Source organism: Pleuronectes platessa, chromosome 9 (assembly GCF_947347685.1).
Source record: "Pleuronectes platessa chromosome 9, fPlePla1.1, whole genome shotgun sequence".
Taxonomy (NCBI): domain Eukaryota; kingdom Metazoa; phylum Chordata; class Actinopteri; order Pleuronectiformes; family Pleuronectidae; genus Pleuronectes; species Pleuronectes platessa.
The window spans coordinates 9,707,791-9,731,593 of record NC_070634.1 but is presented as its reverse complement, the minus strand read 5'-3'; the positions used below and the strand labels follow the sequence as shown (position 1 = coordinate 9,731,593).

The following is a 23,803-nucleotide window of genomic DNA, read 5'->3' as shown; positions in this document are numbered from 1 at the left end:
TTACATACAACACCACCAAAGTCTATATATCACACAGTTATACAGACATATCCATGAGTACACATCAACATATACCAGCACATTCAGTCAATATGTCGGGGAAAATTGCAATCAACGCAATTCAAAATCTGAATCAGGTTCAGATTAATTTTGACATGACTGATTGCGCAAAATCCTCAAAAAATGTATTTTTTACACCACAGGAGAAGGAAAGAGAGTCTGTGCAAGTTTCAAGCTCATCTGGAACCATATTCCAATGTTTGATGAGAAAGCAGGCCAATGGGATGTTTATGTCTGAATTTAGAGCAGGTCGAGATATTCTGCTAATTTGCTCTGAGCGGGAAGCAAAGAGAGTTGGCGGAGCAGCATGGTCGATGACCCTAAAGGTTCAGTGTGTAAGATTCAAGTAAAAGTCCTATATTGGAAGAAATTGAATATAAAATAATCCTAGTGATATTTTCACCAGGATTATTATCACCTAAGTGGTACAAATTGTTGTTTGATTTACCCTAGAATTGGCCCTCTACATAAAAATGTACATATTACTTTATATTTACATTGGAAGCGGGTCTCTCTGCAGAAGCTGCCATGTTTTTTACAGTAGCCCAAACTGGACAAACTAAACACCTTTTGAGTTCTTATGACAGCTGAAGGCTACCATTAGGTTTCCTTCTTGTTTGGAAGGGGAGGGTGAGGGAAGGGGTATGCAGCTGCAACATGCAACTTTATCACTAGATCTCACTAAATACCACACACTGAACCTTTAATTACCAAATTACCTCAGAAAACAGAATGAGATTTTCAAAACTGAAGAGGTTATATTTGGAAAGTATCTTACGATGATGGCAATTTAAAGATTAAAATGAGTAAATTATCAGTACAGCTTTTATTTATTTGTTTATTCTTTATTTGAGATGGGACAATATACATGAATCAACTTTCACACAAATGCACAAGCGGTAGATGGATGACATATTTTCCTCCACTGTCCTTTTGCGTGATGTTGCATCCTGCAGTGTTAAGGAAAATCATGACACAATAACGCAACAGAGAAAAAGGAGCGATGTCCAGCTTCTCATTATTTTATCTTGTGCTTCAGGTTCGTTTCGTCTGTTTATGTATCAGTTCAAGCCTTAAGAAAATAAGACATTGTATAGAGCAACAGCGCATCCACGTGGGTCAAAGAAGACATCACACTACAGAAAAATGCACTGTAGACACTACTGCATTGCACACCCTATTAAAAATATCCCAAACAGGCAATGCGAATTTTTTTTTAATTGTCTTCATATAGTCTTTTGTGATAATAAACAACATGATAGATAAAAAAAAGGTAAGAATCTCATCTTTAATTCCAGAAGTCCCTTTTGAGAAGTTACACAAGGGCTTTATGATATACATAATTCATAAGCACAAATAAAAACTCTCATATTACAGAATATGACTGAATAGACTAAATAATATAAATCTGTGAAAGATCACTTGTAAACTGTAAAAAGTTGTTTTACATAACTTTACTTTATTATGATTGTATGTTTATGATTGTATGTTTTATGAATGTATGTTTTATGATTGTATGTTTTATGATTGTATGTTTTAATCAGTAAATACAATTACAGTAAACTACCAACATAAGATAACGTTTGTATTCAGTAAATTAATATCAGGGGAAAGTATATATTTTTATATTTTTCTTTTTCTTTTTTACAGATATAAATGAAATGTAAAATGATCGTGTGAGTCTCATCGCTTCGAAATATGTTTGCGTTGTTGCACAGTCGTACATTGTGCTGCTCTGATACGTGCTGTTTGGCGGGTAGGTGTCAGTCCGCGCACTAAACCAGCGCCATGGCACAGTCAGTCAGAGCCAACAGGGAACACGTGGCACTGGAGAGAGAGAGAGAGAGAGAGAGAGAGAGAGAGAGAGAGAGAGAGAGAGAGAGAGAGAGAGAGAGAGAGAGAGAGAGAGTACACCCTCCTCCTCCCACTCCTCCTTCAGTCCCTGCAGCCACGCACACACACAGAGCTGCAGTGCGCAGTAGGACAGTGTTACTGTAACTGCGTGGCCTGCATCTGACTGGGATTTCGAGCGACATATTCGACATAAGTGTCCTGTGACAACAAGACGAGAGGAGACGACATTTACTGTTGACAGAGGAGGAGTGAGATGATGGAGAACAAACTCTGGACTGTCCTCTGTGCCCTGCTGCTGCTGCTGACTGTTAACTTGGGATCCACTGAAGATGGTACGTCATGGTTGATTCTGTCTTTATTTCAGCTTTTGCTTTCTGAGTAATTAAATCTTCAATATGTGGCCGGAATTGCAACGTTTTGCTCCTCACAACACACTCACAGTCATTACGTTGGCTTTCTTCTTTGTCCTGTTGGGACTTACTCTGACTTTAACCTACTACTTGCCAAACACTTGCCCAACCTTAAAACATAAATGTAGGTATTCATAGGTATTTGGGGCATTCTTCTGATCATTGAGCAGCTGTGGATCATAGAGGTAACTTTGTGTTTCCCCTGTGTGTTTCCTCTGTTCTTCAACAAAGTCTGATTTAGAACATTACAACATGTGTATTACTACACACCATCAACATCGCCTGCCTCTGTAGCACCTATGTTGGTTGTGTTTGATAGTTAGATATTTAAATGGCCAGAGCTCAAGCTTTTTTTACACCATCATTTGAGTTCCTCTTGTCTGTCGAACCCCGACATCAGATTGACTCTCTTGACTCTCTGCCACCTTCAGCAAAACTGAAACTGAAACAGTTCATTTCCAGTTGATTTTATTCAAACTCAGATTTTAGTTTCAACAGCCTCCGTTTATCTTTCACATCACCCCCATCCCCCCCCACACACACTAACACACACTTCCTCTCTCTGTGTGTACAACATTTACACACCTCACCAACCTGGATTTCACTCCCCCCACCTTCTGCTTTCTCCACTCCACATACTGTACCTTTCCTCCTTTGTCCCCTCCTACCTCTCTTGTCTCTCTGTCCCCATCAGCCCCTCTCATTACAGAGTAAAATGAGAGGATTGACACTGGAGGAGATTTCATTGGGTACAACTGTCCTATCAGCCCTTCAAGCTAAACTGAATTTTAAGCTGAATTCACAAGAACAGAAAACAGCAGAGATCCACTGGAACACTATCATCTCACTGGCTTCATTCTAATTGGTTTTCCTCTGCACAGTGCCTTATGTAGACTAAATTAACACATTTAAATACAGTGTGGCTACTGTAGCAGGTTCAGTACAGTGACTTATTTAAACAGCATGCTATCTGTATTTGTCTAGATGTGCATAAAAATATTTTAAGCAGAATTTAAAAACCCCATTATTATCTTGTTTCTGTGGTCAAGGTCTCATGACTTTGAGGAACTAAGGAAGTTTGGATATTAACTTTATTAACATTCTCAATTTATTCAGTTTCTGTCCAGATAATGAAGTTTAAAATCATTAGTAAATATTTTTATTTACAAATGTAGAATGGACTGTATTAATATTGAGCTTTTGCAGTCTTATCGACCAATCAAAGCTCTTCATCGTACAAGCAACATTGATCCTTTCATGCAATCAGCGCTATTATATGCTACGCTTTATCTTTCACACACTGTTGTCAGGAGATTTCTGGGGTTCAGTATCTTTCCCCAGGATACTTCATCATGCAGATGGGGATTGAACCACTGAACTTCTGGTTTGAGGACGACCACTCTACCCCTCAGCCACAGCCGTTGCCATCTTTGAATAATCAATAACCTATCTACTCGTCTATTAACTATAACTCAAACAGTACTACACATAATGATTATATGAGCTAAATCTAATTTAATGTTTTATAGTCTCATGGAAACTAATTATTTGGTAGAAGCAGAATTTGATTCACATTAAAGTTATTGAAATTCTCATGTGGTATAATATGACCTAGCAGGAGTGGAAAAGAAGATGAGAGGCCAGGAGCATGACATGCTGCATGAGAGGTCACACACGGATTGCCAATAAACAGTTAAAATAAGTGCTGACAAGGCCCAGCACAGAGCTGCTTCAGTCCTCCACTGTTTTCAGTTCCACTTAAAGGAAAAAACGGGTCAAAATGATCTGTTCTATCGACTCCCAAACTCACAATCACATGCTGTGATAGCAGCTTTATGTGTTTATAGATGCGCGGCAGCATATAGGTCTCACAGAGAAGGGACTACTAGTATGATAGGCTGGTGCTAAAGTTGCAGACATCTGCTCGCCGGAGCAATGGTTGGCTGCTCTGTTCCCCTCACCGGCAGGGTCAAGAAGTGAGAAAGAGCTGTTTCCCATACACGCTGCAGTAGTCTGAGGGGCTGTAAGAGCCTGTAACATCTACACAGAGGAGTGAGCAACAGTGGAAACAGTGGTTCTCTTTACCTATCTACTCTAGTCTACTCTAGACACACACACACACACACACACACACACACACACACACACACACACACACACACACACACACACACACAGTTATATGTTCACAAAACAGACATCAGCATTTGACCTAAGCTGCTCTAATGGAGCTAAAGTGAGGGAACAAGGCCAGTATTATACAGCCAAGCACCTCTGTCTATTTATGTCTACTTTGTATCATTTGCACTCTCTCTCTCTCTCTCTCTCTCTCTCTCTCTCTCTCTCTCTCTCTCTCTCTCTCTCTCTCTCTCTCTCTCTCTCTCTCTCTCTCTCTCTCAGTGTGTGTGTGTGCTGATGAGCTGTGTGAGTGATTATACAGGTAATGAGAGGTACCACGGCAGTAACTGAGCGGTAATGACATTACAGTACATGAGTTCTCTGGTCTTCATCAGAAGGAAGCCGGCCGGAACACAGATGAAGTCTGGTGCAGTGGTGCTAAATACATCAAGGAGAAAATTCGAAAGAGAGGGGGAGAGAGAGAGAGAGAGAGAGAGAGAGAGAGAGAGAGAGAGAGAGAGAGAGAGAGAGAGAGAAAGATGGAAGGTCCTCGTTAAAACCATATTACTTCAAAAACCAAAAATTACTTTCGTCTCATGTGGTTTGTAGCTGATGCCATGAAAAGTCAAAGTAAAAATTGGTCCTTATTCATTTTATGTTATAGTCTGGAATTATGTTTTACATTAATGTGGGTAAGTTGTGATTTATTGGAAATTGCAGCATTTATTTAGCTCAGTAGTTCCAAATCTGGAGATCAAGACCACACAAAGGACGCAAGAGAAATGCGAGTGGTCACATGTACAGTTAACAAGATGAATAAACAGAATACTCTTGCAACACAAATCAATATTTTTCAATTTTCCAAAATGTGGAAACACCTAAACTCTTGCTGTTTGGCAGGATGAGGATACATGACTTAAGTCAAACTGCTCACAAGTCAGTGGGTCATAGCTCTTTGCTTCACTCAAAGTCAAAAGAGATTCGGAAGATGAGACAAGATAAGATAAGATAAAACCTTACTGAACCCATGCTAAGGAAATTGTGTTGTTAAATCAGCAGATAGTCGGAATGAGGTAGACAAGTCCCTCTGGCAGATGTGGATCGGTATCCAGAAGTGATAAATAAAAGTGTTATAACAATACAATAATATAATAATTATACTATGGGTGTGAAATATGAGGGATCCCCTGAGAGCCTCAACAGCTCAATTCTGGGGGTTCTAAATCTTCTAAAAATAATTTCTCACTCCTAATTCTCATTAAAATGTCTTCTAAGAGAGTCCTGTGTCCAGTTTAGGTCGGCAGGGTTTCCACTATGTTCATTTTGCAGTGGCAGCTCGTCACTCCTTCAGGATGGGGCAGAGACAAATGGTCCGGTATCCTTTTATTATATATCTATATATATCATTTATTTATATTTATATGCAAGTTATGCATAACACTAGAGCACAAGGTAGGGGGGACCATCCCGATTGCCAATGGCTACTTAGCATTCTGATAAAACTATAGGAACAATCGTTAATACAAGTGAAGCATCTCACTGATATATGCATGTACATTTTTGGTTTGAATAATAACTATATAGATAAACACTGAATAATATTCTCTTTATTAATTCAAATAAATTACTTCACAGTCAACAATGTACTTCCCATGACACTGGTCAAATTAGAATAAGTAGTTGTTGAGAAAATCGAAAGACAGACAGACAGAAAGACAGACAGAAACTGTTGAGTCATATCATAGATCCACACTGTCTGTCTGCTGCACAGACAATCTGTGGTCTGTTGCTCCCTGTTTGGCTGCAATAATAAGCTAATAAGTTGTTAATGACTGAAAATCACTAGGAATTGGCCATCAACTAACTCTGGCACTGTCTTCTCCTCATTAGGTAATGACCAGGCTGCTACCTTACAAAGTGCTCTTGGGGCTGAGGTCGTCACTGGGACCCCAGCTGCAGCCTCTGCGCCTGCTCCGGGCCCGGAACCCACCAGTCATCCTGCTCCGGCACTTATCGGCTCTGACACAAACACCAGCTCCAGTGGCACCGGCAGTTTGAGCAGTAACACGACGGAAATCACCTCTCCGACTCCTCAACCGGAGGAAAAAAACAGTAACCATTGACCTCTTATTTATAGAATGAAAATAAGATTTGTTAAATAAGGAAATATGACAGTAGACAGATGGTGGACTAAGTCACTTATCTGGTCAACTGCGCCTGATGTCATGTTGGCAAATATACACACATGTCTACTCTCACAATACTCCTATTAATTGTGTGTGTTTAAGGTTTGAGAGTGTGGAAGATTTGTCACACTTCAGGAGAATTTAGCCAGATGTCCAGCTGGACGGGGCTCAGAGTTTTAGGAGCTATATTTAACACAGTCCTTATCTCTTCTCTCTATGTCCAGAAGACAAGGCCACATAGTGACAGGGTTATAAAGGGTTGGCAATCATGGCACAAATGCAGCACAAGCAGAGAGACCAACACTTCAGGCTCAAATAAAAAAACTAGCACAGAGAATGAAAAAAGATCAGAGATGGTTTAAGATATGAGAGCTAATTACTAAGATAATCACATGTTGGCCCCTGTTTGTGTCTTTGTTGGTTGGTCGGTTTGTTTCTTTGATTGACAGAAGGGTAGCGCTCAACAATTTCCCACCAAACTTGGTACAAGGATGGAAGATGCGCCAAGACAGATCCCATTCAAATTTAGGACAGATCTGGGCAAAACGGGGGAAGATCCGGTTATTTCAATTCCAGTAATAACTTAACATTTTCACATATTTTCATGGGAATAATGCAAGGTTGTTGATGAAGAAATCGGGCATATTTGAGGTGATTATATTTTTGAGTGTGTCATTCTAGTTCAACAGGGAACAATTTGGTTCGGAGAGCAATGGTACAATGTAGTTGTAGAGGAGTTTACACTGAAGTGATGGTGTTGAGGGGAGAAGTGATTAAATGCTGTGTGACTTTTCACAAGGTGGTGAGAAGGGGAGAAGTGAAATACTTCCCCCTACCACACACACACACACACACACACACACACACACACACACGCACACACACAAACACACCTTTTTATGCTCTGTCTTCACACATACATACCCACACACTGTGCTGGTTCACACATTATATTCATAAACATATCTGTAGGTTAATGCACACTTTCAGACTATTTATATCTATACCATTTAATAAGCTGTTGTAGCCGTGGCAGCCTACCACTCAATATCTGGGGTTTTGAAATTCAATTCTTCTGCTTTCATCTCAGTACAATGGAGCTGAATGGATTTTTATTTGTGGTGCTAATAGCATTGGACATTTACACTTCAAGAGTTTACAGCCAGTGTGAGGCTGTAGGCCCAGTGGTGCTTTGAGCTAAACGCTAACACCAGCCTGCTAACAAGCTCTCAATGACAGTGCTACCATGCTCGGTTGAAGCAGGGATCCTGTCCATTATAGTTAGTAATATTAGCATTAGCACTAAAGATGAAGTGCAGCTGATAAAATGTCATTAGTTTTCCACATGGACTCTATTTAAGATGGTTGATATGACTTCTCCCCAAATTTGAAGCCAAATCATCGTGATCGCCACCAGGTGGCTGGCTCCTGCAACCACGCCTCCTCCATGTAAGTGGATGGGATGTGGAACAAACTAAAAAGTGGAAATACACGTTAAATCAAATTTTCTCCAAGACGGTTTCTGTCATTTCATTTTATTCTTAAATCCAGGTTCACATTTCACTTCTTGATGCAATAAAAACAGGTTGAAACATCACGATTGACAGCTGAGACCGAGTATCGATTGCTCGAGCGTATTTGTAGTTTGTATCCAGGACAACTTGGCTTAATTTCTGAAGAGTAGGAGGAAGTCCATCCATCGTCCCTCTTTGTATACAGTCTATGGCTTTGCAGGTATTTGTACATTAAAATGTTGGTGTTGATTAAAAGTTAAAAGATTAAAATTACAATTCATATTGAGGAGGAGACCAATACCACATTTCATGGTAATCCATTTAATCATTATTGCGACATTTCATAAATGTTAAATTCATGGTGGAAGCAGCAGAAAGGCTGACAATCACAATCATGAGAATACATCTTCAGGGAACCATGAATGTTGTAACTATCCATCTAGGAACTATTATAGTACTCCCAATTGTTTAATGTGTTGCCATCAATGACATTTCATTCAGCTCTAGTGTAAAGGCAAAAAACTAGAGATGTATATTTTAAAACCAAAATTTATAGTAGTGATTTGGGTAAACTGGCCCTTTAAATTCCTCATATTCTTCTGTCAGATACGACATCACATTTCATATATTAATTAGGCTACTGCCATCATGCTGATGAAGAAATATCAGCCTGATAGAATTGTTTCTGTATTTTGACGAGAACGTTGTCTTTTTCTTTCTGTAGATACAAACATCGCCTCTCCCATGGTGTCAGTGGTTCCTGAAAACAGTTCGAACCAAACTGATGATTTGTCATCGCAGCCTCAAGCTCTCCCTCCTGTGAGCCAGACCACCACCTCTCAAACCACCACCACCTCCACCTCTCACACCACCACCACAAGCCCACCTCACACGCCTCATAATACATCTGTAAACACAACAACCACCAACTCATCAAACTATATCACAAAGCCACCTCCTGACTCCATCTCAACCTCAGAGCAGCCGGCCGAACCCACAACACACCCACCCACAACTGCCCCAACACCTGAGCCAACAAAGCCTGAAACTACCATTACCACCACCACCACCACATCTACGGCTACCAGCACCCAGTCCAAGTCAACATCCAGCACCTCCTCCTCTCAAGAGTCCCCCAATGCTAAATTGCAGACACCGAAACCTCCACACACATCACAGTCCCACACAACCCTAGGCCCAGCGAAGTCCACCACCGCCCCTACGAGCAGCTCCACCCCCCAGGCCAAAGCCCGAGCTGACACGCCCTCCCAGCTGAACGTTGGGGGTGACAGTAAGTGCAAAACATCTTCTGTGTTGGTGTTTTTCTGGACTCTTCACTGGCTGGATATTGACAGAGGAAGAAGTGCGTTGGTTTTTACAACAGAGGCGACACTGTGTTTTGTTTTCCAGCACAAACCAGTCCCCCCTTCTACACACTCGCACACAGACAAACACAGACAGACACACACACGCCACGCATGCCCATCTATATCTTCCACAAGCACTGTCACCACCAGGCACTCCACAATTATAGCTCTGTTTAGGAACAGCACCAAAGCAGTCATGGGACTTGGGCCTTGAGAATGCTCTGTTTTCTTTTTCTGTCTGTCTCTATCACCCTTTGTCTGCCTACTCAATGATTTATTCATCCACTTTCTGTGTTGCTGCATGTCCGGCGTATAATTATTATATTTTCACCATGAGATATCTGTTTCCAGGCTTAAGCTGTGGATGGAAAAAAAGGAGGAAAAACTTCTCTCCATTGACAAGCCTGCTTACAGCTAAAATATAAAATCCCTCTGCTCCTCTCGCTCTGTATGGTTTTATAAGGCCACACTTGGAATCCTGCCTCTTTCCATTATCCAGTAGAACAGGGAGCATTCACTGCTCTGTGGTTGTTGTTACTTTTGACCAGATGATATAAAAAAAAAAGCAGAGTTTACAAGACAGAATTCCTTTGCAAAACCTCCTGCATTGAGATACGTACAAGGAGTTGAAGGTCAAAGAGTGATGATGTTTTCACAGATTATACAGCACTCTATTCTATGCATTTGAATCCAAATCCAAAAATGATGCCCTATATATAAATTTCCTTGTTCAACAATGAGATCAAGTACTGTACAGGCATGGTTAACATCACCATCCTGTGTTTGACACTTCTGTTCTGAGCTACATGATGAACACTCGAGCTCAACTTGTTGCTTTAGCGTCTATATTTAGATCCAGTCACAGCGTCAAACAGTCATGTAAGGACCTGTAATTCTTTTTCAACAGCGAAGTTTAATCCATTTCAGCTTGTTTACTTGAGCTACTCTCAGTTTATAGAGGAATGGGCCCTCAGCGATGTCGTCTGTTTCCTCCAGCAATGATGGTCCACGAATCGCCCACATTAGACCCTCTCCTAGCCGGCCTGGTGACAGCCTTCATCATCACTGCTGTCGTCATCACTCTGCTCCTCTTCCTCAAACTGCGCCGAAGAGACAACCGACCAGAGTTCCGCAGGCTGCAGGATTTACCTATGGTGAGCTACAGTCCTGTATCAGAGACAACATTTACTTAAAAGTATTTATTTGGAATAACTGAACAAAATCTCTACCACTTTTTTAAAGGTAACTAATGGCTTAAAGGATTCTTAATGAAAAACGAATGCTCTATCAATCTGTTATGTCTATTATACCATACAATATGTACAAACTATTTCTTTAATGACTTTAAACGACTTTAATAACTTTACAATTAGTACCTCGCTTGTCATGGAGCCTTTCCTAATATGTTATTAATGGATTCTAACAGATTCATAAAACATTAGTACATGAATTGTTGATCCTTGATAAAGATAACCACTGCAATTTATAAAGCTTTTACAAAGGGCACCACAAAACCAATTTTTTCATATGTAAGCACTTTTGACCATGTGGACTGTGTAAACACACAATGTAATGGCTTGTTATGTTATAACATTCTTTCTGTGCAGGATGACATGATGGAGGACACACCTTTGTCCATGTACAGCTACTAATGGAGGCAGGATGGAAATTGATGGCACCTATAAAAACCCTCCTTGAATGCAGGCTCATGTTAAAGTGTTTTGACTTAATCTGCGCCAAACAGAGAGAATTCTGGGTAGGTGTGAGCAAACTCCTGGCTTGCTTTCATTTATCCAGATCATTGACATTTAGGAAAGGACACGATTGAAGCTGCAATGGACAATGAAGACATCGCCTATGATGATGACCCTTGAGCACGTTCATTTTAATGCCTGTAATTACAAATTCGGCAAATGCATCTTCTCAGTACCGTTTGGTTCATATTTTCCAGCTCATGATCTGGGGTTGTATAATATATTTAAAATTTCCACAGAAAGGAAAAATGTCTGTGTGAAGCACAAAGCCACATTGTCGGTTATATCCATCAGTGTGGTGGTATACAGCTGGACACAGATTCAGCCAGACTCTTTACCAAGGGAAGCAGATATAATCTCCTCCATTCAGTTTATGTTGTAAAGTCTGGTTAGACTGAAGGTCAATAGCATCCTGACAGAGAGGCCAGAGAAGAAAAATGAACAAGAAAAAGACCAAATGGCCTGACTACAGAGTTAATGAGGTTGCACTTTACTTTCTGGAGTGGAAATAAGTCGACAAATATTTTTATGTATGAGAGAAAGATATGTTCTGTGTGTCAGCATAGAATAAGAGCATGGATGTGTGTTTTTAGGTCTGTGTGCATATGCGTGAGTGTCTTAAGGGTGAATGTATAATGTTTTTTGGAGGCATGGCAGAATATATTTAAACTTGAGTTGAGATGGATGTGTTACTGTTCTTTTGTTTCTTTCCTGGAGTCTTCAGCTCAGGAGAGAGTGCCTTACACAACACAGGATCCGCTTTCGTTGTAAACACTATTTATACTGCAACCAACTAACTTCCAGATTTACCAGTCTTCTCCAGTATTTCCGTGTGATTCCCATCTTAATACACAATGAGCACCCGGTTGCTGCTCTGACTTGCCTGTGTTTGAAAGACTAGCCTTGAGCGTGTTCGACATAGCACTCACTCATAGCACTCACTCATACAATGACAGTTTGCAGACTGAAATTGGCCAGTGGCCTTTCCTCAGAATGTTAGCATTGTCCTGTGCAGTGTAAATACTACTGATGACTGTTTCATGGAAAGACAACTTTGTGAAACTCTTCACTTTTAATCACTTCTTTACTCTTCACCAGACAGAAACACATTGACTGCAATGGCACTCCGTAGAGCGTATACCTCCACCAAGGCCCAACAGACCCCATAAATTCGATCAAGCGGCACCAAATTTCTCACACTCATAGACATCAGTTCTCTCAATGTGCCTGACTTCTTTCATCAATAACCATGAATTTTCCCTTGAGGAAATGGTGAAAATGTTGAAAAACACCCCATCTCACAAAATACTTGGATCCACTCCCTGATCTGGATTCACAATATAATTGGATAGGTTCTTCCCTGACAAATACTGCATCATTCCACCAAGTTTTGTGGAAGTTTGTCCTGAGGTTTTTGTGTAATCTTGCTTAGAAACAAAGGGGACAGGGGTGAAAACATAACCTCCTTGGCAGAGATAGAAATGTTGCAAGGACTGATGGGACAGCACCTTGCTCCCAGCAGGCGAGCTGTGAACTATACCATTGATTTTTCCGTGTTTTTAGCTTGGCTGTGTTTTCGCTTTGTAAATGTGCAGGAAAAGATGAGTGGAAGTTAGACACACACAGGAAGACAGAAGAACCCCATCAATACAAAACACACACAGCTCCTATTTATTTAAGACTTAGCTCATGAACTGATACATCAAGCTCTTGAAACTTGTTTGGCATACAATTTTGTGCAATGAAAAACAGAAAATTAACAGAGAAACTCAATGTAACAGTGCCTTTACCAAAGGTTGAGCCCACACAACAGCTTCAGTGCTCTTTGACACAGATTATACTCCCAGTTCACTCACTGGGACTGTCGACTAACATGCTGGTCCAAATTCTCCTATGGTGTTTAGATGAGTTGAGATCTGGTGGATGTGAATCATCTTCATACTTGTCAAACTATCCAGTGAATCCATGTCAATCGTATACTTCCAGTATTAAAGTTAGGGTTGGTAGTAGGTTTCTCAAGCACATTTTAGCTTATTTGTGGAAATCCTTTTCACCACTGACAAATGAAGTTGTATGAAGAATAAAATGGTTTCTGTGGCCCTTGCAGGACTGTAATAAATATAACAAATCTTTTCAAACGGACCCAATGAAGTGATTGGCTGGCTTACCTGTCTGTCACTAACAGACCGGCCTGAGAGCCGATAGTCAGACGTTAGCGAGCGGGTCACGGATAAAAGTCTTCTTCTTCTAGTAGTTGTCAGGCAGTGATCGTTCATGTGTTTTGGGGACGTAGCTTTGGCGAGAATGTATCAGTTGCTTTTGATATCTTTTCTGGAATTACCAACCCTAGCTTTAAATGAGACACTCAAGATTCCCGATTGAAAGCCAAAGTTGTCTGTAAACTCCTGTATTTGTTCACTTCTTTAAATGTCCTAAGTATCCTGACTGCACACTGAGGCTTTGTTGTCAAACATGGAATATGGACTGTTGATGTTGTATGATTAAAGGTATTTTGAGACAAAACTTCTGCGCTTCCTCTTATTCCCTCCTCGGATCTGTTATTACCAGGATTTCTGGAGTTCTGCTGCTCTAAAGAGACGACCACAGAGAGACAAGCTCCTCTCCGTTAAAAATACAGACTTTTATTGTTGGAGACAAAACACAAAACATTTCTTTTTACAGATTTACAATGAAGGCATCAGTGCATTGCTGTACTGCAGCACCACTGCACAATACTTGGCAAATGTAATAAAGTGCAGTCAGATTCATCAGTCACTCACAAACAGATCAGCCTTTTCTTCATTAAATGTCTCTTTAACAAGAAGAGCTTTTTAGGAGAGGTTTGTTTAATTACTGCTCTGTGCTAGTGACGGTTTTCTACGAGGTTTTTCTTGTTGCTTACTTTGACGAGATGAGAGATAATCTGAATGGTTGGATGAGCTGGAAAGTGTCTCTGGTCACATGTCCACATGCCCAGCCTGTCATTCAGCTCGCCCGAGGCTCTTCGCGGTGGTCTGGGCTTCCCAATGGGGGGGTGTCTGGATGCTGAATTATTTAACAGCTTGACACCCGCCTGCAAACCCGGGACAGTGTGACTTGTGTCAGACAAGACAGCATAAAGGGACTCTTGACAGTCTCAACTGAGTTGTGCATATGTAAAGACATCACAGTGGAGGTAGTGTGGGTGTGTCTCTGTAATGTTAATGAGTTCCTCTTGGCTCTCACTTCAGATGCATTACCAGGAATTACAATCGTCATCAGTTTCCTTCTGGATTTAAAAGTGCATTATGTCAGGAAGAAACACTCATTAAATATCCATTACTCTGCTACACTGAACAGTGTAGCACTGCATATAGTACACGAATAACACAACTTTAAAGCTGAAAGGTACTGAGTCTTGTCGCATGTGTAATGACTGAACACAAACTGTATATGCCATTATATTAACGTTCAATTTGTTGTTCTTGAAGGAGTTAAGGCCGTACAGGCATACTGTAAGCCCTTACTTTTCAAATCAAAAGCACAGTGATGACTGGCTTCCTTATGGATCCTATTGCAGTTATGGCTACACATGAAAGTCACTAACATTAACCACATCAAACCGTTACCTAACCCAACAATCTGTAATCATAACAAACCTAAGCAGAACTATTTTCAGTCTCGTCCTGCCTAAAACCAAAACCTTGTGGTTTAGCTTGTTATCCACCAATGCCTCTGCCCTTAACTCTGGTAGGAGCCATAATTTATAATCAGCAACACACAACATGGTGTAAAGGGTGTTTGCTTCTTCGCTGACACAAAGCACTGCCATCCACCACCGTGAAAGGAGACCTTTTCTGAATGTAACTCTCACAAGAGGATGTTGATTCTTTAAACAGCTGCCTGTCGTTTGTTCCCTGCATCCAACCAGTCAGTACATCTGGGCACAATTCAATTGGGGGATGTACAAAGCATATTTACTTAATTATTATTGTAAGTAAGTACATTTTTCTGTATCTGTACCCAGGTAAATTTACTTTCAGGTCTTTTTCCCTTTTACATCACAGCAAATACTGTATCATTAAATATTTGAACTTTCTGCTAACCCATTTCATGAATGTGTGACATGTTCACATTGTTTTTTAAATATTTAGTAAATAATTAGTAATGAGAGGGGAACTGCTCCAATCAGAGCAGGCAGGCAACATTAGACTCTGCCTCCTTCAGCAGCATTATCTGTGATGAAGGAACATCTAAACTGTATTCAGAACAGGTCAATGCATTCAGGAATAGGCTACACTTGGCAAGTACTTCAACTATTAATACTTAATATTTTTATTTATGTAATTGTTTTTGCTTTAGTAAAATTGTGTGACTTCTTCCCTCTACCACTGAAGCTGTTTTCAGACATGTCCTGTGGAGGATCTCTGGAGAATTGGATCCGGAATATCTTAATGAACACAGTGGGAGATTCGCTGCTTGGACACATTCACAATTAGGAAAACTCCTTGGAGTTGGTGCAGCAAAAAGAGGGAGGATGAAACGTATTCATTTAGCTTGAGAGATCTAATTTTGGTGTCAGCTCTATCACCACAAACTCTCTTGACATCTTCGTCTGTGTCTCTTAAGAGTGTGACACCACTTTGTCACATAGAGATATTTTTTTTGGTTTGGGACGGTTTGTACGGTCATGTGCTAACTAGACTTGGGGAAAGTATGATGATGAATATTTAAATTAAAAAGAGAGTGAAGGAGTTAGCATTTGATCAATCTGTTGGTGGTTTGTTTCACCATGCTGCGTTTAGTGCCACTTTGGATGAAACAGTTTCCAGATTTCAAGTTTAAAAAGAAAGTTTGATCCTTGCGATTTTCCTGAGTCCCTAACATTAATGTTATTCTCACAAATAACTGTTTATACATTCTTGAAAATTCCCCTAAAGAAAAAAGTACTTTCCCCACTGGTATCAATGGATTATCACGCATCATACTCAAGTAGGTCTGAAAGAGCAACACTAAGTAGGACGACATAATTATATGTTGTTCTATTTATCCGCCACTGCTGCCAAGTCTGCTGCTATTGCCTCTCTTTTATTGTGTTCCTCTTCCCTGGGGACAACACAGGAAATTAACCATATGGCTGGTTGTCTAATACAGTTTCTATTCTTAAAGTTTGGGGTTTTGCTACAGAAGCTCTCACTCACATACAAACACACAGATCAAACCAATTTAATCAATATAAAAATAATAAAACAGGTCAGAGGTCATTAAGACTTAGGTCAGATGCTAAATCTGGGTCCACATTGTAATCAAGGAGATCTTCTTCATCACCACCTTCATCATCATCATCATCCTCCAGATCCGATCCTGGACAAGCAAAATTGCTCCGTCTGGACTGAACGCTGAGACGTACATGTGGCTTTTGAGGAAGAGCTGGCAGAGGTGAAGAGCAGAGGAGAATAAGTTAAAGTACATGTGAGTGAGTGAGTGGGTGGGTGGGTGAGTGAGAGAGTGTGTGTTTGTGAACAAGAAGGACAGAGTAGCTCTTTGCTGTATTACCATGTGGGATTTTGTTGGACGGTATTCAAATGTTTTCCCACAACGTACGTGTGTGTGCGTGCGGGCTTGTGTGCGCGTCAAATTAGCCTGGCTACATGGGCCCAAATCACTCTGGGAAACATTTAGAGCACAGATTGTAATCTCTTCCAGGAACGTAAGCCTGCTCTGAGAGTCTCTGGGGTGAGCAGTGCATGTGCTCACACAGAAACACACACATACATACAAACAAACTTTTCAAATTTATTAAGTAACAACTGTCTTTGCTGAGAACATGGGGGAGGAAATTAGAGTTTTACAGCTTTATCTCAAGAAAAAAAAATCTTTTACAGTGAAGCTGTAAAGCCATGATTACAGTTTATTTTATCTTTAAACTTTTCTCTTCCTTTAATTATGTCGCATTTACTTGTGATGTATTTAAAGGATTAGTTTAAAATTTGGGTAAATGTGAATTTGCTTTCTTGCTGAGATTAGGTAATGAAGCTACATTTAGGAGAGGGTTAGCGGAGCTTTTCACAAAGACTGAAAAAGGGAGAGACACCACCTGGATCTGTTCAAAAGTAACTAGGACTCTGTGGTGGTATTAACATTCATCCTGAGCGATCCAATCACACGTGGACAGCTCTAAGTAAAAGTCTGAGTGCACCAGAAAACATGATCATATTCCTGAGATTCAATTATTCAAACCACATTTGGAGGGACATGTGGCCACATTGTTTCGCTGTGAGAAGCGTGAACGCAAATGCTTCCTGGGCCACATATGAAGAACTGTCTACTCAGCTGAATTCCTCTGACCTGCTATGGTTTCAACTTTTTACACTATTCAGTGCCCATATGTAGATTTGTTCTTTAGCCAATGCCACAATGTCAACACTGATCTGTGTGTTGACATTTTTTGCAAATAGAGCAGGGGAGTGAGATGATGAGATCCGAACACTAGACGTCACAGGTAAAACATTCAGGATTTTAAAACCAGGTGTGACCAGACAAACTTAGTGCTGAACACTTTTGATCAGATTGCTCAGGACAGATGTTAACACCAGGTCTGAACAGGGGCTGTATCTGTCTCCCAGCACATCTAAAAAGGCAAACTGAATTAAGCAACACATGGAGGTTTTACAGGTGTGATGTGCAGGACAGAATCTTGTCTGGGAGCAGTTACGTCCTGTAGCGCTATGACTGTGTTGTTACAGTGGAACTTAGGAGAAGCTCCAGATCACCAGTTAGAGCTGCATATTTCTTCTAATCTAAACCTGAGCAAGGACCCGAATAAGTGTATTTCCCAAAATGTCAAGCTGCTCTTTTGACTAACAGTGGTAAACTCAGACGGGTGCTATCCACAGTGAGTCAGAACTACTGTGATGAGTCAGAGCAAAGGTTGAGCCAGATGTGTGGGAGAGGAACAGGAGAGGGGTGGGGGGAATACATGTCTCATCCTGCTAAAGCCGTCATCAGTGTGTGTACCCATCTGGTGACCGTGTAACCTATTCTGCTGGAGTGTGTGATCCTATCGTCAGAACATGTTCCTATTGTTGTGTGTGTAGGTGGACAGGCGGCTTGTGAAAATGATAACGGATGTTACACAGAGTAACCATGCTTCTAATTTCAGAGTAAATGGACTAAATCAACTGTATTTATATAGAGATTCCCTAGACTTATAAACCACTCAAGGAGCTTTACTTTACAAACCAGGTTCACACATTCATACAGCGCTACCATATGTTGCACTGTTTCTATCACACAGCACACACACTGCCAGGACAGACACCAGGAAATTACTTTCTGGTTGGTGGACAACCCGCTCTGACTCCTGAGCCACATCCTTACCCGAGTCTTTGTCATCCAGCCATGAAAGATCATCTGAGCTGACCTCAGCCAAGCTTGGGGTCGGACTGAAGTCCTCAGAGTCAGAGTCTGGCTCTTCCACTCTGACTCCCCTACTGTGTCCGTGGGGGAGAGATACGGGTGACGCCCCTGAATCACACAGGAAAACATGTTTAAATTGATTTATTAATCGTTTATTGAGTCAGTGTGTGTGTGTGTGTGTGTGTTACAGAGACTTACCTGATGTGTGCACAGACAGTAATGGTGTTGGTTCATGTTCTTGAAGGGTAAGACTCCTGACCTCGTCTTTCAGCTCTGACACAACCGTTCTGTTGGAACAAGTTTAACGCAACACATGTAATCCACAAAAAGAAGAGACACAATTCTAGAAACACACATTTGTGCACAAACTCACACATTTACCTGATCTGGCGGACTTCCTGCTGTGTGTGTGAATACTGAGAGACGGTTTTTGCCAGATCAGTGCTGTGAGTTCTGTAGCTCTCTGTTAGCTCCTCCAGTGTCTGAGCAGAACAAACAAATGAAAGGTTAAGGACCTGAAAGACTACAAACCACAAATCACACAAGCAAACACAAGCTGCATGTTATATTGTGTGTTCACCTTGCAGCTGCGTTCATACTGTCTCCTGGTCTCTCTGGCCTCTGACTGCTGGAGGAACACGTCCTCCTCCTGTCGCCCTGTCAAACAGAAGAAGAAAGAGCCGACACCGTAAGCAAGACTGTACTTGTCTTTTGCTTGACAGGCCAGCACAGAGCTCAGGACATGTGGAGTCCTGCAGAATCAATGTGAAGACATGATGCACGCGTGTTTGCCCTTGTGTTACTCACTTAACCGTGTTTTCAGCTGGTCCACCTCCCTCCGCAAGTGTTCCAACTCCTCTCTGCGAATCTTTGAGTTGAAACTGTGGGATGAGAAAAAGAGAAATCATGACAAAACAGATGTGTAGTTTCCCCTCCTTTATACCTGTCTTCCCAAAATATGAAAATGTCACTCAAACGTCTTTGTAATAGCGAAGTCTTTCTAAATGTTTTCATATCAATCACGAGGTTTCAAAGTCTGCAGTTACGCCCCACAACCCCAGCGCACCTCTCCTCTAAGTTGCCTAGCGACGTGGCTCTGGTGATGTGTCCCCGCAGACTGCTCAGCTCACGTCCCACCTCTCTCCTCCACTGCTCCATCATTCTCTCTGCTCCTGGACTTTGTCCCCTCTGTGGTTTGTCCCTCTCTCTTTCACTCTCCCTCAGGTCCTCACGCAAGCCGTGAACCTCCTCTGGAAAAGAATAGAGTTTCTTTGAGTAAGAGTTTTTTTCCCCTCCTGTAGTTACCTTGTGGGCAAATCCTAGTAATTTATTAAAAGTTTTAATTATTAACAAATCCATTTTGATGCAGATATTTTGCAGTTTCACGAAGTAGAGGCTCAGGTAGTGAGCAGAGAAGGCCCAGAAGAGTGAGCTCTGGTTAAAAAACAGTGATGAGGCAGCGTTTTATAGATAAATATATAATTCTAGCATATTAACAGCTTGATTTATTCATCTGGCAGACACTTTCTACACGATGTACAAATGAGGAACAATGCAAACCACATTAGAAAGTAAAAAATATGACATTTTAGCATAACATAAATAAGTCAGACAAATAAATAGGCTGATAAACCTGTAAAAACTCATCTCTTCCAAGTGCTGTAAGTTCTGATGGTTCCCAAACTGAGACCATATCTTCCTGGGATTCCTCTGTTATGGATGGGTGGTGTATTAAGATCATTGTCCCCTCATTCATCATCTACAGCTTAAATGTCTATCTGCAAGGCACTCAACCTCTCAAGTGTATGTGCTCACTGCTCCCAGTGTCTGTTTGTATGTTCACAGGGGTCAAATTTCTTGTACGGGTAAAACTCGCTTTGGTAATCAATAATTATTATTCTTTCTATTGAAGGGAGGATCCTGGGAGGTTTCACTCTGTTCTACCTGATGACAATCTAAGTCATACAATCATAGCAGAAATAGAAGTAAATGTATTAAATATTGAAATTTTAAAGTATTTGGTTTTATCCCACAAACCATGACCATCTGCAACATTAAAACAGATGAAATGCACAATGCAAATTAATAAGCATATAATGTTAGGAAAAGACTGGAATAACCTGCAAGTTCTTTCATGACAGTTTTCTTTGTTTACTGTGATTAAACTAATCAGTTATTTTATATGCAAACTATAAGAGGAAGGAAAGGCTTAAAGCTTGAGGTTACAAGCAGTTTAAAGCCAACTTACAGAACAGAGCTAACCAAGAAAGAGGAGGAGTGTTTGGACCTGAATGGTTTAGTTAGAGCGGATAAAAATGTATTTAATGGACTACAATTCATTTAAACTCTAATATAATTAAGTTCAAAAGTGTTTTGGATCAGTTTAAGATAAAGAGGGACAATATAAAAAATTAGCGGTCATGAGTTACTTTGACTAAATCAGAGAGTTAAAATCATAGGAGTGTAAATGAACCCGTATTAAAGGTAACTGGATTCGACCAAACTGTTTCTCAACTAATTCTCTGAATTTTATAATTTAATACATTTTGGAATCAGACATGTCAATAATCGTGTGGTTATGATTTATTTAGGCATAAATAATTTAAGTATCCCCTTAAGAACGTGAAATTCTTTGTTTATTTTTCATCTGGACCTGTCGACTTCGTTTGGGTGCGACTAGGTTAAACAGCGATCAACTGGATAAGAGCTCCTTTCTTCTACTCGACGATAACAGGAGTCAGGTGTTGCTGCGTTTGTTTGAGGATAACATGACTCAGTAAGAAAGGAGGTAAGCAGCCACGGTGCAGCAGTTACCTTGAAGTGTCTGGATGTGACGTTGTTGTGACAGTCGATCCTTTTCCATGTCATGGAGTTTCTTGGTGAGAGAGTCAATCGCCTTGCAAAGACATTAGAAGCAGACATGTGGAACTCTGTCAGAGCTAACGCACCAAAATACATCACATAAATGCCGCAGCAACTTTATCTTGCACATCCGGCTTGATCAGACAAACGGTTGCACACATGCTTGAGCGCACAAATAATCAAACACCTGGCTCTGCATCTGTAGTTGAGACTGGAGAGCAGCCACGTCTGCCCATTGCACACCCGAACTGTGTGAGGGGGATGGCTGTCTGGGAAGAGGGGCTCGGGGGGGAGGAGCAGGAGGGTCCAAATCTAAATCATGTATCCACTCCCTCGCAGGAAACAAATCTGGAGAGGAAGAGGGATATGCAAGAGGTTTTCCACAAAGAGCTCAAATCAAATCCAATGAGTTTAAACCACTGTCCCTACCTCAATCTATAATATATTGTGAATCCTGTCTAATGTGTCATTCATGCTTTTATCTATTCTCGTCTCATTGCAATGCACTTTACTCAGGTATCCGTCAGGGCTCCCTACACTGTCTTCAGTTGGTCCAAAATGCTCTCACTCAAAATTACTGGAACAAAGAGGCAAAAGCATATCACCGCTGTGCCTGCATATCACCGGTTAGCTTTCATATTGATTTTAGAATTTCATTACACACAGCCTAGGACCAGAGTACATTTCAGCATTATCTAGGTGGTTTGTGCCCTCCTGGCTGCTGAGATCTGCAGATAGAGCCTTGTTGGTCCCTCCCAGGTCTCACAGTGGGCACAGGGAGATCAAGCGTTTGCTATTAAAGCCATTTGAAACGGTCTTTAGCTTATTTTAAATCTCGTCTCAAAGCCTTTGTCTTTCCTGCTTTATCTCTAATGTGGCCAATGTCTTATAAGTCAACTAGATTGTCTGGTTTTTTATATTTTCGGTTTTACTTTGAGTTCTTAAGCACTTTGTTACATTGTTAAGAAAAGTGAAATGGAATAGAGTTTTACTTTGTGAACTTAAGCACTTTGTTACATTGTTAAGAAAAGTGAAATGGAATAGAGAAATAGACATAGATAGAAAATTACAAAATGTATAGCCTTTTTATTCTGTTGTCTACCTCATTCTGACTATGAGTAACAAGTGGGATATTTTTATTATAACAGAGAAAGTGAGATTCACTGATGTGAAACAGTTCACCCACTTTCTCCTTTGGAGAATTTCCCCGGTGACGTCAGTCTCTCCTGGGGACAAAAACATGTTTCAGATTCAAAGTGTTGTACTTTCCCAAACGCTCAACAACAGTCCCCCTTTTAAATGTGGAGCAATCCTGCCATCTACAGACAGCTGCAATAACAACAACGTACAGCTGACTACAGCATCCCAGGCTCCACATTTATATGAATGTCACATTTACATTTACATTCATATAAAACACATGAATGTGTTTTATATGAATGTCACTGTTGTAAAACGAAAATCCCTCTGTGCACTATAAACATGTGATTACTGTAATGTCCTGCAACACCATATCATGAGAAGCACTCACCCTCATCTTTGCTACGCTGCCATCTGCCACTGACAGGATAGAGCTCAGCTGAGAGTCCCAGTTCATGTCTGTCTAAACAAAAAAAGGGGGAAACACATAAACTGAAGTTGTCAAACACACATTTCATTCAGGGTCAGTCGTTCATTTTTTATCCAAGGTGCAGCAGCGACGTGTTGAGCGGCCTGTGGTGGGAGGCGATACACCAAACACCAGCAGTAACTTTAGACGGGTGTTGTCTAATGGCTGGTTGGTGAGGCAACCAGCTAGCTGAGATCTCACCCACTTTATGGAGAGTTAGATCGCATCAGGGTGTTAGCATGTGGGCAGGCTGATTGAATGCGTCTGATGAATGAGTCCCACTGGGGAATAGCTGTGCAGTCTCCAGGAGCAGATACAGAGGTGATTCAGGGCAGGAACCTCCATTAACACCCTTCACCCCGAGGACAGACTTGCTAACAAAAACGTAGCTAAACATGTAAACATACACTCAAGGCTTAGCAAACGTTAAGAAGGCACTATCCTAAGCTAGTTCTAGTAGCAGACACTGTAACACACTGAATTATGTCTGTACTGTATTGTACAACCGGTCGTTAAATATTTAAAGACACATGTTGTAATGTTTGAACCAGCTGGACTGACCTCAGCGAGCTACTCACAGAAAACCCAGCGAGCTGCCATCCCACTTTTTTTAAATCCAGGAGCCGATAACGGCGACGTGATTGCGTATGACGTAGCCGCCGTTGTATTCT

The 23,803-nt window shown here is 41.0% G+C and overlaps 2 protein-coding genes across 3 annotated transcripts; one reads left to right on the top strand and one right to left on the bottom strand.

Annotated features, from left to right (window-relative positions):
* The first annotated feature begins 1,977 nt into the window (after positions 1-1,977).
* LOC128447652 (uncharacterized) lies at positions 1,978-13,786 on the top strand. 2 transcript variants are annotated; one of them, XM_053429906.1, is made up of 5 exons: positions 1,978-2,246; positions 6,333-6,554; positions 8,867-9,433; positions 10,506-10,663; positions 11,117-13,786. In XM_053429906.1, exons 1-5 carry the CDS (start codon positions 2,168-2,170, stop codon positions 11,159-11,161), a joined length of 1,071 nt encoding a protein of 356 aa, XP_053285881.1. In that variant the 5' UTR covers positions 1,978-2,167; the 3' UTR covers positions 11,162-13,786. The 2 variants fall into 2 exon arrangements, with proteins under 2 accessions (XP_053285881.1, XP_053285880.1); XM_053429905.1 differs by having other exon boundaries at positions 10,461-10,663.
* On the bottom strand, positions 11,387-23,764 carry LOC128447651 (uncharacterized). Its single transcript, XM_053429904.1, has 12 exons — positions 23,711-23,764; positions 23,055-23,126; positions 22,710-22,749; positions 21,711-21,871; positions 21,476-21,557; positions 19,728-19,911; positions 19,469-19,542; positions 19,242-19,318; positions 19,043-19,143; positions 18,860-18,948; positions 18,623-18,769; positions 11,387-16,672 (listed from the first exon to the last, which is right to left on the bottom strand). Exons 2-12 carry the CDS (start codon positions 23,118-23,120, stop codon positions 16,497-16,499), a joined length of 1,197 nt encoding a protein of 398 aa, XP_053285879.1. The 5' UTR covers positions 23,121-23,126; positions 23,711-23,764; the 3' UTR covers positions 11,387-16,496.
* Positions 23,765-23,803: the final 39 nt, after the last annotated feature.